General features: G+C 46.0%; 1 protein-coding gene across 2 annotated transcripts in view; it reads left to right on the forward strand.

Moving 5' to 3' along the window:
• Positions 1-17,933, forward strand: part of LOC106568787 (protein sidekick-2) — a 767,299-nt gene that overhangs the window by 714,174 nt on the left and 35,192 nt on the right. For both annotated transcript variants that reach the window (XM_045715764.2, XM_045715765.2), the window contains exons 15-31: positions 1,485-1,632; positions 4,516-4,656; positions 4,851-5,032; positions 5,290-5,405; positions 5,650-5,845; positions 7,133-7,231; positions 8,180-8,371; positions 9,823-9,944; positions 10,192-10,301; positions 10,951-11,101; positions 13,196-13,433; positions 13,545-13,660; positions 13,827-14,016; positions 14,297-14,395; positions 14,964-15,158; positions 16,079-16,280; positions 17,791-17,894. In XM_045715764.2, coding sequence (XP_045571720.1) covers positions 1,485-1,632; positions 4,516-4,656; positions 4,851-5,032; positions 5,290-5,405; positions 5,650-5,845; positions 7,133-7,231; positions 8,180-8,371; positions 9,823-9,944; positions 10,192-10,301; positions 10,951-11,101; positions 13,196-13,433; positions 13,545-13,660; positions 13,827-14,016; positions 14,297-14,395; positions 14,964-15,158; positions 16,079-16,280; positions 17,791-17,894 — 2,601 coding nt within the window. The remainder of the gene's footprint in view (positions 1-1,484; positions 1,633-4,515; positions 4,657-4,850; positions 5,033-5,289; positions 5,406-5,649; positions 5,846-7,132; positions 7,232-8,179; positions 8,372-9,822; positions 9,945-10,191; positions 10,302-10,950; positions 11,102-13,195; positions 13,434-13,544; positions 13,661-13,826; positions 14,017-14,296; positions 14,396-14,963; positions 15,159-16,078; positions 16,281-17,790; positions 17,895-17,933) is intronic.

Genomic DNA, 17,933 nt, shown 5'->3' on the forward strand with positions numbered 1-17,933 from the left:
CAGCTGGAATACTGAATACTGAACACTATGAACAGAATACTACAGCTGGAATACTGAATACTGAACACTATGAACAGAATACTACAGCTGGAATACTGAATACTAAACACTATGAACAGAATACTACAGCTGGAATACTAAACACTAAACACTATGAACAGAATACTACAGCAGGAATACTAAACACTAAACACTATGAACAGAATACTACAGCAGGAATACTAAACACTGTGAACAGAATACTACAGCTGGGACACTAAACACTATGAACAGAATACTACAGCTGGAATACTGAACACTAAACACCATGAACAGAATACTACAGCTGGAATACTGAACACTAAACACTATGAAAAGAATACTACAGCGGGAATACTGAACACTAAACACTATGAACAGAATACTACAGCTGGAATACTGAACACTAAACACTATGAACAGAATACTACAGGTGGAATACTGAACACTAAACACTATGAACAGAATACTACAGGTGGAATACTAAACACTAAACACTATGAACAGAATACTACAGCTGGAATATTGAATACTGAACACTATGAACAGAATACTACAGCTGGAATACTGAATACTGAACACTATGAACAGAATACTGCAGCTGGAATACTGAATACTAAACACTATGAACAGAATACTACAGCTGGACTATTGAATACTGAACACTATGAACAGAATACTACAGCTGGAATACTGAATACTGAACACTATGAACAGAATACTACAGCTGGAATACTGAATACTAAACACTATGAACAGAATACTACAGTTGGAATACTAAACACTAAACACTATGAACAGAATACTACAGCAGGAATACTAAACACTAAACACTATGAACAGAATACTACAGCAGGAATACTAAACACTATGAACAGAATACTACAGCGGGAATACTAAACACTAAACACTATGAACAGAATACTACAGCGGGAATACTAAACACTATGAACAGAATACTACAGCGGGAAAACTGAACACTAAACACTATGAACAGAATACTACAGCTGGAATACTGAACACTAAACACTATGAACAGAATTCTACAGCGGGAATACTGAATACTATGAACAGAATACTACAGCGGGAATACTAAACACTATGAACAGAATACTACAGCGGGAATACTAGTCTCGGTTTACAGAAGTGATACTGTAGTCTCAAGATGCTCAGATGTTGTCCTTTCGGGCAAACATTGACTCAGGCTCTCTCTTTCTCTCTCACTCACTCTCTCTGTGTGTGTGTGTGTGTGTGTGTGTGTGTGTCTCTCTCTCTCTCTCTCTCTCTCTCTCACTCTCTCTCTCTCACTCACTCTGTGTGTGTGTGTGTCTCTCTCTCTCTCTCTCTCTCTCTCTGTGTCTCTCTCTCGCTCTCTCTCTTTCACTCTCTCTCTTTAATTCTCTCTCTTTCTTTATTTCTCTCTCTCTCTCTCTCTCTCTCTCTCTCTCTCTGTCTGTCTGTCGTAGATGCCCCGTGGACAGTGCTCCTGGCCAATATCGAACCAGAGTCGACCGGGGTGACCGTGGGTGGTTTGATCCCAGCACGGTCCTACCAGTTCAGGCTGTGTGCGGTCAACGACGTGGGCAGGGGACAGTTCAGCAAGGAGACTGACCGGTGGGTTTTAATTTTCATGTATCCTTTATTTAACCAGGAGAATCCCAGAGATATATATGAATGGTGTCTGCCTGTCTTTCATAGTTCAATCAATCACATTCATTTGTAAATCCCATTGGCATCAGCAGTTGTTACAGAGGGAGAGAGATGTGTTAGAGCAAGAAAACCTCAAGAAAACATCAGTAAACTGTTCACAGTTTTTTTACAAACTGGGTTGTGGTCAGTAGGGTACACCATAGAAAAACCTTTTGCAACGGAAAAACTAATATTTGTCCTCATTGGACAAGTTCAAGTACCTCCCTGTTTCAAAAATATTTTCTCCCCACTGAATATCACCCAACCTGTTCCTTCCCTTCTCTGTGGTTCAGTGTTGACTCTCTGACTAGTCTCTCAGAAGTCCACAAGGTTTTTCTCAAACATGGGAATGACTGTGTGAGTGTGCGTGTGTTTGATAACTAGGAGTGAGCTGACCCTGCAAAATACTGCTGTGTGAAAAACCATGGGTGTGATGACCCAGCTACTGCTCTCTCTCTCTCTCTCTCTCTCTCTCTCTCTCTCTCTCTCTCTCTCTCTCTGACTCTCTGTGTCTTTAGAGAAATACAGAGGGCTGAATGAGTCAGAGCTTCAAACAGAAAGTCAAATCCCCAGAGTACTGTTGACGCCTTAGACATAGCTTAACACACACACCCTGAGAGACATACTAACTACTACACACCCTGAGAGACACACTAACTACTACACACCCTGAGAGACACACTAACTACTACACACCCTCAGAGACATACTAACTACTACACATCCTCAGAGACATACTAACTACTACACATCCTCAGAGACATACTAACTACTACACATCCTCAGAGACATACTAACTACTACACATCCTCAGAGACATACTAACTACTACACACACCCTCAGAGACATACTAACTACTACACACCCTCAGAGACATATTAACTACTACACACACCCTCAGAGACATACTAACTACTACACACCCTCAGAGACATACTAACTACTACACACCCTCAGAGACATACTAACTACTACACATCCTCAGAGACATACTAACTACTACACATCCTCAGAGACACACTAACTACTACACATCCTCAGAGACATACTAACTACTACACTCACCCTCAGAGACATACTAACTACTACACACACCCTCAGAGACATACTAACTACTACACATCCTCAGAGACATACTAACTACTACACATCCTCAGAGACACACTAACTACTACACATCCTCAGAGACATACTAACTACTACACTCACCCTCAGAGACATACTAACTACTACACACACCCTCAGAGACATACTAACTACTACACACCCTCAGAGACATACTAACTACTACACATCCTCAGAGACATACTAACTACTACACACCCTCAGAGACATACTAACTACTACACATCCTCTGAGACACACTAACTACTACACATCCTCAGAGACATACTAACTACTACACACCCTCAGAGACATACTAACTACTTCACATCCTCTGAGACACACTAACTACTACACATCCTCAGAGACACACTAACTACTACACATCCTCAGAGACATACTAACTACTACACACCCTCAGAGACATACTAACTACTTCACATCCTCTGAGACACACTAACTACTACACACCCTCAGAGACATACTAACTACTGCACACCCTCAGAGACACACTAACTACTACACACCCTCAGAGACATACAAACTACTACACATCCTCAGAGACATACTAACTACTACACACCCTCAGAGACATACTAACTACTACACACCCTCAGAGACATACTAACTACTACACACCCTCAGAGACATACTAACTACTACACATCCTCAGAGACATACTAACTACTGCACACCCTCAGAGACACACTAACTACTACACACCCTCAGAGACATACTAACTACTAGTCATCCTCAGAGACATACTAACTACTACACACCCTCAGAGACATACTAACTACTACAACCCCTCCCTTCCTCATATCTGTCTGGCTGTCCATCCATCCCTCTTTCTATCTTTCTCCCTCCCCACACATCCTCCTTTGATCCTTAAGACTGCTTTATCCTTCACCCTACCTCCCTCTCTTAATCGCTCTCTCTCAATTCAATTCATTTCAATGGGCTTTATTGGCATGGGAAACATATTTTTACATTGCCAAAAGAATAAAGACATTTCAAATGTCATATTATAACTATGTACAGTGTTATAACAATGTGCAAATACTTGAAGTACAAAAGGCAAAACGAACAAATATCTCTCTCTCTCTCTCTCTCTGCCTCTGTCTATGCTCCAGAACAGCACTTCTCTGTTTCTATGCACAGAAGAGAAATTGAGATGTCAACTTAAATTAAGTCTCACTGGAATCCTTCAGTGGCGTTAGCCTACTTTAACTGCATATGCATCCCAAACGGCTCTCTTTTCCCTTTACAGTGTACTACATTTGACCAGGACCTATAGGGCTCTACTGCACTCCAAATGGACTACAGAGTCATTTGGGACGCAGCCCATGACTTCTTCGATGGTAGCTGAGCTGAAGAGACAGCTCTCTGAGGGAGAGACATCACAGAGCCTTTTACTGTGGCATAGACACAGACAGCCCTTAGTTAGAGAGATCAGTGACAATGATGGTCTGACCAACTCTGCTTTGTGCTGCCTTTACACACACACACACACACACACACACACACACACACACACACACACACACACACACACACACACACACACACACACACACACACTCTCTTTTAACGATTACATAACGAAAAGACATGGAAATATTCAGAAACACTTGTTAATTCATGCCAGTTTTCTCTCTTCCCTATCTCTCTCTCCCTCTCTCTCCCTCTCTCTCTCCCACCAGACTCTCTCTACCAGAGGAGCCTCCCAGTGCCCCTCCTCAGACGGTGATTGCCAGTGGTCGTACCAACCAGTCCATCATGATCCAGTGGCAACCACCCCCGGAGAGCCACCAGAATGGACCGCTCCAGGGATACATCATCAGGTGAGACACAGAGCAGATTGGTCCAGGTTGAAGATGGAGGGGGTCAATGACATTCATCTTGGTTATTAACCTGTATAACACCACTTGGGTCATGGTCACAATCCTAATGTCTTCCTCCTCTCCTTCCATGTCTTTTCACCCTCACTTTTCCCTTTCTGCACTGTCTAACCATCCCTCTCTCTCTCCCCTCCTAGGTACTGTCTGTCAGGTCTACCAGTGGACTGTCAGATGAAGAACATCACCAGGCCAGACCAGAATAACCTACTCCTGGAGGACCTCATCATCTGGACTAACTATGAGATTGAGGTGGCAGCCTACAACAGGGCTGGGAGGGGTACCTACAGCCACAAGGTTACAGAGTGGACCCTGCAGGGAGGTGAGGATGGATGAAGTCCATTTCACAGTCACATGGTTAAACACAGTTCTCCAGCTTTAAGGGTTGAGAAGTGACGTACTTCTCTTAGCTCTCTGTGGAACATAGAACCCCCACAAGCCCACGCCGTGCCAGAAGCTCCTCTGCAGCTTTCTGAGGGCCGGTTATTCAGTCATCCTCCTTCTCTTCCTACCTCATGTTTTCTCTCTCTCTCTCTCTCTCGTATCTCCCTCCCGTATCTCCCTCCATCTCTTTCCCAGTCCCCACTGTCCCACCAGGTAATGTCCAGGCTGAGCCATTCAACTCCTCTACAATCAGGCTGACCTGGTCAGCTCCTAGCCCTCAGTTCATCAACGGCATCAACCAGGGATACAAGGTGGGCAACAGAGAGCAGAGACCCTTACCAGAGACAAATATTCTTATTGGATGTGCAGGAGAACGACCTGTTCTGTAAATACATCTCTGTACTGTCATACACTGCCCTCTAGTGGTTAGAATAAGAACTGCATTCTCCAGCATTAGACGTACCAGTGCCTCAACAGATCACTATAAACCAGCTGCAGTGTTTTGTTGTCTTTTCTCTTATGACATTTTTAAACTATCCCTCCGTCTGTTTCCAGCTGTTGGCATGGGAGCCGGGTCACGAGGAGGATGTTACCATGGTGACAGTGAGACCTAACTTCCAGGACAGCGTGCATGTGGGCTATGTGACGGGACTGAAGAAGTTCACAGAGTACTACACCTCTGTCCTGTGTTTCACTATGCCTGGAGACGGCCCTCGCAGCCCGCCTCACAGACTACGCACTCACGAAGACAGTGAGTACCACAGTCACATAACTATACCAAACCTGTACGCACTCATGAAGACAGTGAGTACCACAGTCACATAATTATACCAAACCTGTAGGCACTCATGAAGACAGTGAGTACCACAATCACATAATTATACCAAACCTGTAGGCACTCATGAAGACAGTGAGTACCACAGTCACATAATTATACCAAACCTGTAGGCACTCATGAAGACAGTGAGTACCACAATCACATAATTATACCAAACCTGTAGGCACTCATGAAGACAGTGAGTACCACAATCACATAATTATACCAAACCTGTAGGCACTCATGAAGACAGTGAGTACCACAGTCACATAATTATACCAAACCTGTAGGCACTCATGAAGACAGTGAGTACCACAATCACATAATTATACCAAACCTGTAGGCACTCATGAAGACAGTGAGTACCACAATCACATAATTATACCAAACCTGTAGGCACTCATGAAGACAGTGAGTACCACAATCACATAATTATACCAAACCTGTAGGCACTCATGAAGACACTGTCTCACGGGCACAGACAAAAGCAATTCTATTTCCACATTATTCTATTGACCCGCAGGCCCCGGACTGTACTGTGTTGGCTCAGATATTCTTTGTATGCGTAACTGGGCCAGCGCAGTACAGCTCAGTCTGTCACAAATTGGCCCGGGTAAAACTACCCCCAAACTATTACAGACCCAATACACTACTGCAAAGTATATTGTACTACTGTAAAGTGTATGATACTACTGCAAAGTATTTGGTACTACCGTAAAGTGTATGATACTACTGTAAAGTATATGGTATATGGTACAACTGCAAAGTATTTGGTACTACTGTAAAGTATATGATACTACTGTAAAGTATATGGTGCAACTGCAAAGTATATGGCACCACTGTAAAGTATATGATACTACTATAAAGTATATAGTATATGGTACAACTGCAAAGTATTTGGTACTACTGTAAAGTATATGATACTACTGTAAAGTATATGGTGCAACTGCAAAGTATATGGCACCACTGTAAAGTATATGATACTACTGCAAAGTATATGGTACTACTGCAAAGTATATGGTACTTCTGCAAAGTATATGAAACTACTGTAAAGTATATGGTACTACTGCAAAGTATATGGTACTACTGTAAAGTATATGGTACTCCTGTAAAGTATATGGTACTACTCTAAAGTATATGGTACTACTCTAAAGTATACGATACTTGTGCACTAAACATACTGGACACTCACTGTATAATCCTTGCCTTGTGTGTGTCCAGCGCCTGGTGCCGTTGGTCACCTGAGCTTTACAGAGATCCTGGACACATCTCTGAAGGTCAGCTGGAAAGACCCCAATGAGAAGAATGGAGTCCTCACAGGTACTGTACCTAGTATAGTAGAGTATCTAACAATAACCCTCTCTGGAAAGACCTCAACAAGAAGAATGGAGTCCTCACAGGTACTTCACCTACTATAGTACAGTATCTAACCCTAACCCTCTCTGGAAAGACCCCAACTAGAAGATCAGAGTCCTCACAGATAACTAGGCCTACTGTAGGCATGGTCTATGGTTGACCCTGTTTGTTGGATGTGTGCTGTGTTTGGTTGGGTACTGTGGTTGCTAAAGTATCAATTTCTGTGCAAATGGCCAACAAAGATGTATTCTATTCCATTCTATTCACTTCTATAGGGAAAGGGAAAGGGGGATATCTAGTCAGTTGTATTCTAGTCTTCATATGCCCTCTGTATCAGTCTAACCAGCTGTGATGTCTCTCTCCTACAGTATTGTATTGTAGTCTGTTCATATGCCCTCTGTATCAGTCTAACCAGCTGTGATGTCTCTCTCCTACAGTATTGTATTGTAGTCTTCATATGCCCTCTGTATCAGTCTAACCAGCTGTGATGTCTCTCTCCTACAGTATTGTATTGTAGTCTGTTCATATGCCCTCTGTATCAGTCTAACCAGCTGTGATGTCTCTCTCCTACAGTATTGTATTCTAGTCTTCATATGTCCTCTGTATCAGTCTAACCAGCTGTGATGTCTCTCTCCTACAGTATTGTATTGTAGTCTGTTCATATGTCCTCTGTATCAGTCTAACCAGCTGTGATGTCTCTCTCCAACAGTATTGTATTGTAGTCTTCATATGTCCTCTGTATCAGTCTAACCAGCTGTGATGTCCCTCTCCTACAGTATTGTATTGTAGTCTGTTCATATGTCCTCTATATCAGTCTAACCAGCTGTGATGTCTCTCTCCTACAGTATTGTATTGTAGTCTTCATATGTCCTCTGTATCAGTCTAACCAGCTGTGATGTCCCTCTCCTACAGGCTACCGTATCTCGTGGGAGGAGTTTAACCGGACCAACACCCGGGTAACCCACTACCTCCCTAACCTGACCCAGGAGTACCGAGTCACCGGGCTGACCGCCCTCACCACCTACACCATCCAGGTGGCTGGGATGACCTCCAAGGGACAGGGTCAACTGTCTTCTTCTACTATATCATCTGGAGTTCCCCCAGGTTAGTACCTCCCCCTAACTCTACCCCCAGGTTAGTACCTCCCCCTAACTCTACCCCCAGGTTAGTACCTCCCCCTAACTCTACCCCCAGGTTAGTACCTCCCCCTAACTCTACCCCCAGGTTAGAACCTCCCCCTAACTCTACCCCCAGGTTAGTACCTCCCCCTAACTCTACCCCCAGGTTAGTACCTCCCCCTAACTCTACCCCCAGGTTAGTACCTCCCCCTAACTCTACCCCCAGGTTAGTACCTCCCCCTAACTCTACCCCCAGGTTAGTACCTCCCCCTAACTCTACCCCCAGGTTAGTACCTCCCCCTAACTCTACCCCCAGGTTAGAACCTCCCCCTAACTCTACCCCCAGGTTAGTACCTCCCCCTAACTCTACCCCCAGGTTAGTACCTCCCCCTAACTCTACCCCCAGGTTAGTACCTCCCCCTAACTCTACCCCCAGGTTAGTACCTCCCCCTAACTCTACCCCCAGGTTAGAACCTCCCCCTTACTCTACCCCCAGGTTAGTACCTCCCCCTAACTCTACCCCCAGGTTAGTACCTCCCCCTAACTCTACCCCCAGGTTAGAACCTCCCCCTAACTCTACCCCCAGGTTAATACCTCCCCTCTAACTCTACCCCCAGGTTAGTACCTCCCCCTAACTCTACCCCCAGGTTAGTACCTCCCCCTAACTCTACCCCCAGGTTAGTACCTCCCCCTAACTCTACCCCCAGGTTAGTACCTCCCCCTAACTCTACCCCCAGGTTAGTACCTCCCCCTAACTCTACCCCCAGGTTAGAACCTCCCCCTAACTCTACCCCCAGGTTAATACCTCCCCTCTAACTCTACCCCCAGGTTAGTACCTCCCCCTAACTCTACCCCCAGGTTAGAACCTCCCCCTAACTCTACCCCCAGGTTAGTACCTCCCCCTAACTCTACCCCCAGGTTAGTACCTCCCCCTAACTCTACCCCCAGGTTAATACCTCCCCTCTAACTCTACCCCAGGTTAGTACCTCCCCAGGTTAGTACCTCCCCCTAACCCTCCCCCAGGTTAATACCTCCCCTCTAACTCTACCCCAGGTTAGTACCTCCCCCTAACCCTCCCCAGGTTAGTACCTCCCCCTAACCCTCCCCCAGGTTAGTACCTCCCCTCTAACCCTCCCCCAGGTTAGTACCTCCCCTCTAGCTCTACCCCAGGTTAGTTCCTCCCCCCTAACCATAACCTCACTCCCCTAACCCTATCCCTGATCTCACTGTGTCTCTCTTCCTTTATCTCCATCCCTGATCTCACTGTGTCTCTCTTCCTTTATCTCCGTCCCTGATCTCACTGTGTCTCTCTTCCTTTATCTCCGTCCCTGATCTCACTGTGTCCCTCCTCCTTTATCACTGTCCCTGATCTCACTGTGTCCCTCCTCCTTTATCTCCGTCCCTAATCTCATTGTGTCTTTCCTCCTCCCTATACAGAGATGCCAGGCCCGCCAACCAACATAGCCATCTCCAACATCGGCCCCCGGTCTGTGGCCCTGCAGTTTAAACCTGGCTATGACGGCAAGACATCCATCTCACGCTGGCAGGTCGAGGCACAGGTGGGAGACACATCCAATCAATCAATAAATCAATGAATCAAGCAAGGGAGCAATCAATCAATCAAACTTTAAGTGAATTAAAAAAATCATAGTTTCTCATTTTCTCTCTCTCTCTCTCTCTCTCTCTCTCTTTCTCTCCATCTCTCTTCTCTCTCTCTCTCTCTCTCTTTCTCTCTCTCTCCTTCTCCCTCTTCCCTCTCAAAACCCCCATCTCCCCCACCCCCCCATTATTATATACCCTCTCTAGATTGGTATAATCGGGGAGAATGAGGAGTGGGTGATGGTCCACCAGTTGCCCAACGAGCCTGATGCCCGTTCCCTGGAGGTCCTGGAACTGAACCCCTACACCTCCTATAGGTACAGTACAACATCACTAGTACAGATACAACAGGTACCTAACACTACACCTCCTATAGATACAGTACAACATCACTAGTACAGCTACAACAGGTACCTAACACTACACCTCCTATAGATACAGTACAACATCACTAGTACAACAGGTACCTAACACTACACCTCCTATAGATACAGTACAACATCACTAGTACAACAGGTACCTAACACTACACCTCCTATAGATACAGTACAACATCACTAGTACAGCTACACCAGGTACCTAACACTACACCTCCTATAGATACAGTACAACATCACTAGTACAGCTACAACAGGTACCTAACACTACACCTCCTTTAGATACAGTACAACATCACTAGTACAGCTATAACAAGTCCCTAACACTACACCTGATACATGTACTCACATAGTTATTCTGGTAGTCACATACTGACCACACAATACACCCATCAGAGTTGGACTCTATTCCACTTCAAAGGGATCAACATTCAATTCATGAGCAAAAAAGTCCATACCCTCTGAATTGAATTGGAATTGGACCCCAACCCTGATTCCTGTGTCCCCATGTTGTAAGCATAGCTCCTACCAGAACATCCTGTCAAACCCATGTTGACATCCATACCTTCCTGTCTGTCCTCCCCTGTAGGTTCCGTATGCGCCAGGTGAACATAGTGGGGACCAGTCCTCCCAGCCAGCCCTCCAGGAAGATCCAGACCCTTCAGGCGCCTCCAGATATCTCCCCCTACAACGTCACCCTCCGAACAGCCTCAGAGACCAGCCTCTGGCTCCGATGGGTGGTGCGTCCTGACTAGATTGTTTTCCTCATAAGGGCATAAGGAACACAGACATGCATGTACACTATCTCTGTTTCTCTGTCAGTCTCTGTCTGTATCTCAGTTTCTCTGTCAATCAGTCTCTGTCTCTCTGTATCTCTGTTTCTCTGTCAGTCTCTGTCTGTCTGTATCTCAGTTTCTCTGTCAATCAGTCTCTGTCTGTCTGTATCTCAGTTTCTCTGTCAATCAGTCTCTGTCTCTCTGTATCTCTGTTTCTCTGTCAGTCTCTGTCTGTCTGTATCTCAGTTTCTCTGTCAATCAGTCTCTGTCTGTCTGTATCTCAGTTTCTCTGTCAATCAGTCTCTGTCTCTCTGTATCTCTGTTTCTCTGTCAGTCTCTGTCTGTCTGTATCTCAGTTTCACTGTCAATCAGTTTCTGTCTCTCTGTATCTCTGTTTCTCTGTCAGTCTCTGTCTGTCTGTATCTCAGTTTCTCTGTCAATCAGTCTCTGTCTGTCTGTATCTCAGTTTCTCTGTCAATCAGTCTCTGTCTCTCTGTATCTCTGTTTCTCTGTCAGTCTCTGTCTGTCTGTATCTCAGTTTCTCTGTCAATCAGTCTCTGTCTGTCTGTATCTCAGTTTCTCTGTCAATCAGTCTCTGTCTCTCTGTATCTCTGTTTCTCTGTCAATCAGTCTCTGTCTCTCTGTTTCTCTGTCAGTGTAAGGGCTGTCTGAAGAGAGAGTGGACCAAAATGCAGCGGAGTTAGTGTTCATCATATATTTAATTACGGCAAGAACACTATACAATACAAAACAATAAACAGACAACCAAAACAGTCCTGTCACGTTTAACACAGTACCACAAACAGAAACAATTACCCACAAAACCCCAACGGAAAAACATTCACTTATGTGTGACTCCCAATCAACAACAACGAACTTCAGCTGTGCCTGATTTGGGAGCCACACACGGCCCAAAACAAAGAAATACAAACACATAGAAACAGAACATAGAACGCCCACCCAATGTAACACCCTGGCCTAACCAAAATAAAGAACAAAAAACCCTCTCTATGGCCAGGGCGTTACAGTCAGTCAGTCAGTCTCTGTATCTCTGTTTCTCTGTCAGTCAGTCTCTGTATCTCTGTCTCTCTGTCAGTCAGTCTCTGTATCTCTGTCTCTCTGTCAGTCAGTCTCTGTATCTCTGTTTCTCTGTCAGTCAGTCTCTGTATCTCTGTTTCTCTGTCAGTCAGTCTCTGTATCTCTGTTTCTCTGTCAGTCAGTCTCTGTATCTCTGTCTCTCTGTCAGTCAGTCTCTGTATCTCTGTTTCTCTGTCAGTCAGTCTCTGTATCTCTGTCTCTCTGTCAGTCAGTCTCTGTATCTCTGTCTCTCTGTCAGTCAGTCTCTGTATCTCTGTCTCTCTGTCAGTCAGTCTCTGTATCTCTGTCAATCCATCTGTTTCTCTGTCAGTCAGTCTCTGTATCTTTGTCTCTCTGTCAGTCCGTCTCTGTCTCGCTGTCAGTCAGTCTCTGTATCTTTGTCTCTCTGTCAGTCAGTCTCTGTTTCTCTGTCTCTCTGTCAGTCCGTCTCTGTCTCGCTGTCAGTCAGTCTCTGTATCTTTGTCTCTCTGTCAGTCAGTCTCTGTTTCTCTGTCTCTCTGTCAGTCCGTCTCTGTCTCGCTGTCAGTCAGTCTCTGTATCTCTGTTTCTCTCAGTCAGTCTCTGTCTCTCTGTCAGTCAGTCTCTGTTTCTCTGTCAGTCAGTCTCTGTTTCTCTGTTTCTCTGTCAGTCAGTCTCTATATCTCTGTTTCTCTGTCAGAGTCTCTGTATCTCTGTTTCTCTGTCAGTCCGTCTCTGTCTCTCTGTCAGTCAGTCTCTGTATCTCTGTCTCTCTGTCAGTCAGTCTCTGTATCTCTGTCTCTCTGTCAGTCAGTCTCTGTTTCTCTGTCAGTCAGTCTCTGTTTCTCTGTCTCTCTGCCAGTCCGTCTCTGTCTCTCTGTCAGTCTGTCTCTGTCTCTCTGTCAGTCAGTCTCTGTTTCTCTTTCAGTCAGTCTCTGTTTCTCTATCAGCCAGTGTGTATCATACCTTCTCAACCTTCTTCCCCACCTCCTCTCTTTCCAGCCTCTTCCAGAGTGGGAGTACAATGGGGACCAGGAGTTGGTGGGTTACCGGGTTCAGTACTCCAGAGCGGCATCTAAGGAAGGGGTCCTATCCCATGTCATCAGTGACCGGCTGGAGAGGGAGTTTACCATAGAGGACCTGGAGGAGTGGACAGAGTACGAAGTCAGGGTTCAGGCCATCAACGGCATGGGTTCTGGGCCCTGGAGCCAGCCTGTCCAGGGCAGAACCAGAGAGTCTGGTAAGACTGGGGAGACAGCTAACACACTCATACTGCACACACATAAACACACTTGTACTGAACACACACACACACACACAGGCTGTATTCTAACCTCTGACCTCTGTGTAGTGCCATCCTGTGGTCCCACCAATGTGTCAGCCTTCGCCACGACTTCCAGCAGCATCCTGGTCCGCTGGGGGGAGGTCCCTCAGACTGACCGCAATGGACTCATCCTGGGATACAAGGTCAGTGCCACACACACACACACACACACACACACACACACACACACACACACACACACACACACACACACACACACACACACACACACACACACACACACAGACACAGACACAGACACCTAAACAAACACACTCACTATTACCCGTTGTCCCCGTGGTCTCCCAGGTGGTGTATAAGGACAAGGGTTCAGACTCTGTCCCTCAGTACTGGGTGGTGGAGGGGAACACCAGCCACAGTGTTCAGTTGAGTGGTCTGGGGAAGTACGTGCTGTATGAGATCCAGGTTCTGGCCTTCACACGGATAGGAGACGGCAGGAGCAGCAGGCCGTCCATCCTGGAGAGGACCCTGGACGATGGTGAGCATTACTCACTGACCTAATACCTTGGGTTCAAAACCCGGGTGTCCTGCACGCCACAACACTGTGTTAGCCTGTTGAGAAAAACACGGCAATGAAGGGGCCCCCCTAAAGGAGGCTACTGGCCACATCAAGACTATTCTACCCTCAGCCAGAACCACTGGTCCTGTTATCCTCTATTCTGTAATTGATAAAGGTAAGCTCAACTAGATCAACGTGGACACAGTACTGTTGTGTTGGTACTGTCCTCCTAACCCATGTTCCTCCCTCTGTCCCCCAGTCCCAGGTCCTCCAGTGGGCATCCTGTTCCCAGAGGTGAGGACCGGCTCAGTCAGGCTCATCTGGCAGCCTCCTGCCCAGCCTAACGGCATCATCCTGGGTACGTCTACTACCACAGCCCCCTCCCCCTCTATACATCCATTATCCTAACAGGTAGTAGTATTTCTAACTAACGGCTGTATCTAAACCACAGGGGCTCTGTATCTCAGGGTCCAAGCTCTCATACCAAGACACTAACCACCTACTGCTGTATCTAATCCACAGGGGCTCTGTATCTCAGGGTCCAAGCTCTCATACCAAGTCACTAACCACTTACTGCTGTATCTAATCCACACGGTCTCCATATCTCAGGGTCCAAGTTCTCATACCAAGACACTAACCACCTACTGCTGTATCTAAACCACAGGGGCTCTGTATCTCAGTCCCTAAGCTCTCATACCAAGACACTAACCACCTACTGCTGTATCTAAACCACAGGGGCTCTGTATCCCAGGGTCCAAGCTCTCATACCAAGACACTATCCACATTCTGTTTATTACGTTGTCCCTGGTTCCTCTAAGACACAATGCAATCTATGTCCATGTTCTTTATTGACAACATTTCAACATTTTAGGTCATCAACAGATCGTTTCCCGTACTGAATCGTCATGTTCCTCTCTCCGACCTAGCCTATCAGATCACACACAGACGGAACACCTCCAATAGCAACGCTGCCACTGTGGACGTGCTGAGCCCCAGTGCACGACAGTATACAGCATCTGGACTGAAACCAGAGTCCGTCTACGTGTTCCGCCTCACCGCTCAGACACGCAAGGGCTGGGGGGAGGCTGCAGAGGCCCTGGTGGTCACTACAGAGAAGAGAGGTAGGTACTGACCCGACTGGGGAGGAACTAGTGCTGGGGGGAGGCTGCAGAGGCCCTGGTGGTCACTACAGAGAAGAGAGGTAGGTACTGACCCGACTGGGGAGGAACTAGTGCTGGGGGGAGGCTGCAGAGGCCCTGGTGGTCACTACAGAGAAGAGAGGTAGGTACTGACCCGACTGGGGAGGAACTAGTGCTGGGGGGAGGCTGCAGAGGCCCTGGTGGTCACTACAGAGAGGAGAGGTAGGTACTGACCCGACTGGGGAGGAACTAGTGCTGGGGGGAGGCTGCAGAGGCCCTGGTGGTCACTACAGAGAAGAGAGGTAGGTACTGACCTGACTGGGGAGGAAATAGTGCTGGGGGGAGGCTGCAGAGGCCCTGGTGGTCATTACAGATAGGAGAGGTAGGTACTGACCCGACTGGGGAGGAAATAGTGCTGGGGGGAGGCTGCAGAGGCCCTGGTGGTCACTACAGAGAAGAGAGGTAGGTACTGACCCGACTGGGAAGGAACTAGTGCTGGGGGGAGGCTGCAGAGGCCCTGGTGGTCACTACAGAGAAGAGAGGTAGGTACTGACCCGACTGGGAAGGAACTAGTGCTGGGGGGAGGCTGCAGAGGCCCTGGTGGTCACTACAGAGAGGAGAGGTAGGTACTGACCCGACTGGGGAGGAACTAGTGCTGGGGGGAGGCTGCAGAGGCCCTGGTGGTCACTACAGAGAAGAGAGGTAGGTACTGACCCGACTGGGGAGGAACTAGTGCTGGGGGGAGGCTGCAGAGGCCCTGGTGGTCACTACAGAGAAGAGAGGTATATTTATTTACATATATTTATTCATTTATTCATTCATTGATTTACTTATTTATTACAGTCATTGCGGTTATGTATGGGAACGGTGATTGACAGTGTGTCTTTGCTTCACCCCCACAGCGCGGCCCCAGCCAGCCAGCCGTCCCACAGTGCCCCAGGAGGACGTGCAGGCGCGCAGCGTGATGTTGTCATGGGAACCAGGTAGCGACGGCCTGTCACCTGTCCGCTACTACACGGTGCAGTACAGAGAGCTACCAGACAGTAACTGGACTGTCCACTCTGCATCGGTCAACCACGAGGCCAGCTCCTACATAGTGGACAGGTACAGTACACACCCTACCTAGTACCCTACCTAGCACCCTCACTAATGCACTACCTAGCACCATACCTAGTACCCTATCTAGTGCAGGTGAGAGGGAAGAGAGACCTTATTCACATTTAAAGGAATGTGTCCATGTAGGGTTATGAATGTGTTTATGTAGGGTTATGAATGTGTTATGTGGGGTTATGAATGTGTTTATGTAGGGTAATGAATGTGTTCATGTACGGTTATGAATGGGTTTATGTAGGGTTATGAATGTGTTTATGTAGGGTAATGAATGTGTTTATGTAGGGTAATGAATGTGTTATGTGGGGTTATGAATGTGTTTATATAGGGTTATGAATGTGTTCATGTAGGGTTATGGATGTGTTTATGTAGGGATATGAATGTGTTTATGTAGGGTAATGAATGTGTTATGTGGGGTTATGAATGTGTTTATGTAGGGTAATGAATGTGTTATGTAGGGTTATGAATGTGTTATGTGGGGTTATGAATGTGTTTATGTAGGGTAATGAATGTGTTCATGTAGGGTTATGAATGGGTTTATGTAGGGTTATGAATGTGTTTATGTAGGGTAATGAATGTGTTTATGTAGGGTAATGAATGTGTTTATGTAGGGTAATGAATGTGTTATGTGGGGTTATGAATGTGTTTATGTAGGGTTATGAATGTGTTCATGTAGGGTTATGAATGTGTTTATGTAGGGATATGAATGTGTTTATGTAGGGTAATGAATGTGTTATGTGGGGTTATGAATGTGTTTATGTAGGGTAATGAATGTGTTATGTAGGGTTATGAATGTGTTTATGTAGGGTTATGAATGTGTTATGTGGGGTTATGAATGTGTTTATGTAGGGTAATGAATGTGTTCATGTAGGGTTATGAATGGGTTTATGTAGGGTTATGAATGTGTTTATGTAGGGTAATGAATGTGTTTATGTAGGGTAATGAATGTGTTATGTGGGGTTATGAATGTGTTTATATAGGGTAATGAATGTGTTATGTAGGGTTATGAATGTGTTATGTGGGGTTATGAATGTGTTTATGTAGGGTAATGAATGTGTTCATGTAGGGTTATGAATTGGTTTATGTAGGGTTATGAATGTGTTTATGTAGGGTAATGAATGTGTTTATGTAGGGTAATGAATGTGTTATGTGGGGTTATGAATGTGTTTATGTAGGGTTATGAATGTGTTATGTAGGGTTATGAATGTGTTATGTAGGGTTATGAATGTGTTATGTAGGGTTATGAATGTGTTATGTAGGGTTATGAATGTGTTTATGTAGGGTTATGAATGTGTTATGTAGGGTTATGATTGTGTTATGTGGGGTTATGAATGTGTTTATGTAGGGTTATGAATGTGTTATGTGGGGTTATGAATGTGTTTATGTAGGGTTATGAATGTGTTTATGTAGGCAGCCTGTGTTACCACACTATCTAGTACACTATCTAGGATAACTCTAGGTTGAAGACATAAGTGAACTGACAGGAGACATTCTCTCCTGCCAGCCTCAAGCCGTTCACCTCCTACCAGTTCCGAGTGAAAGCCACCAACGACATCGGGGACAGTGAGTACAGCCAGGAGAGTGAGGCTGTCACCACGCTACAGGACGGTAAGGACATCATGGAAATGAGACTGACTGACTCCGTAG

The sequence above is a fragment of the Salmo salar genome, chromosome 03, assembly GCF_965601325.2.
Source record: "Salmo salar chromosome 03, fSalSal1, whole genome shotgun sequence".
Classification (NCBI taxonomy): Eukaryota; Metazoa; Chordata; class Actinopteri; order Salmoniformes; family Salmonidae; genus Salmo; species Salmo salar.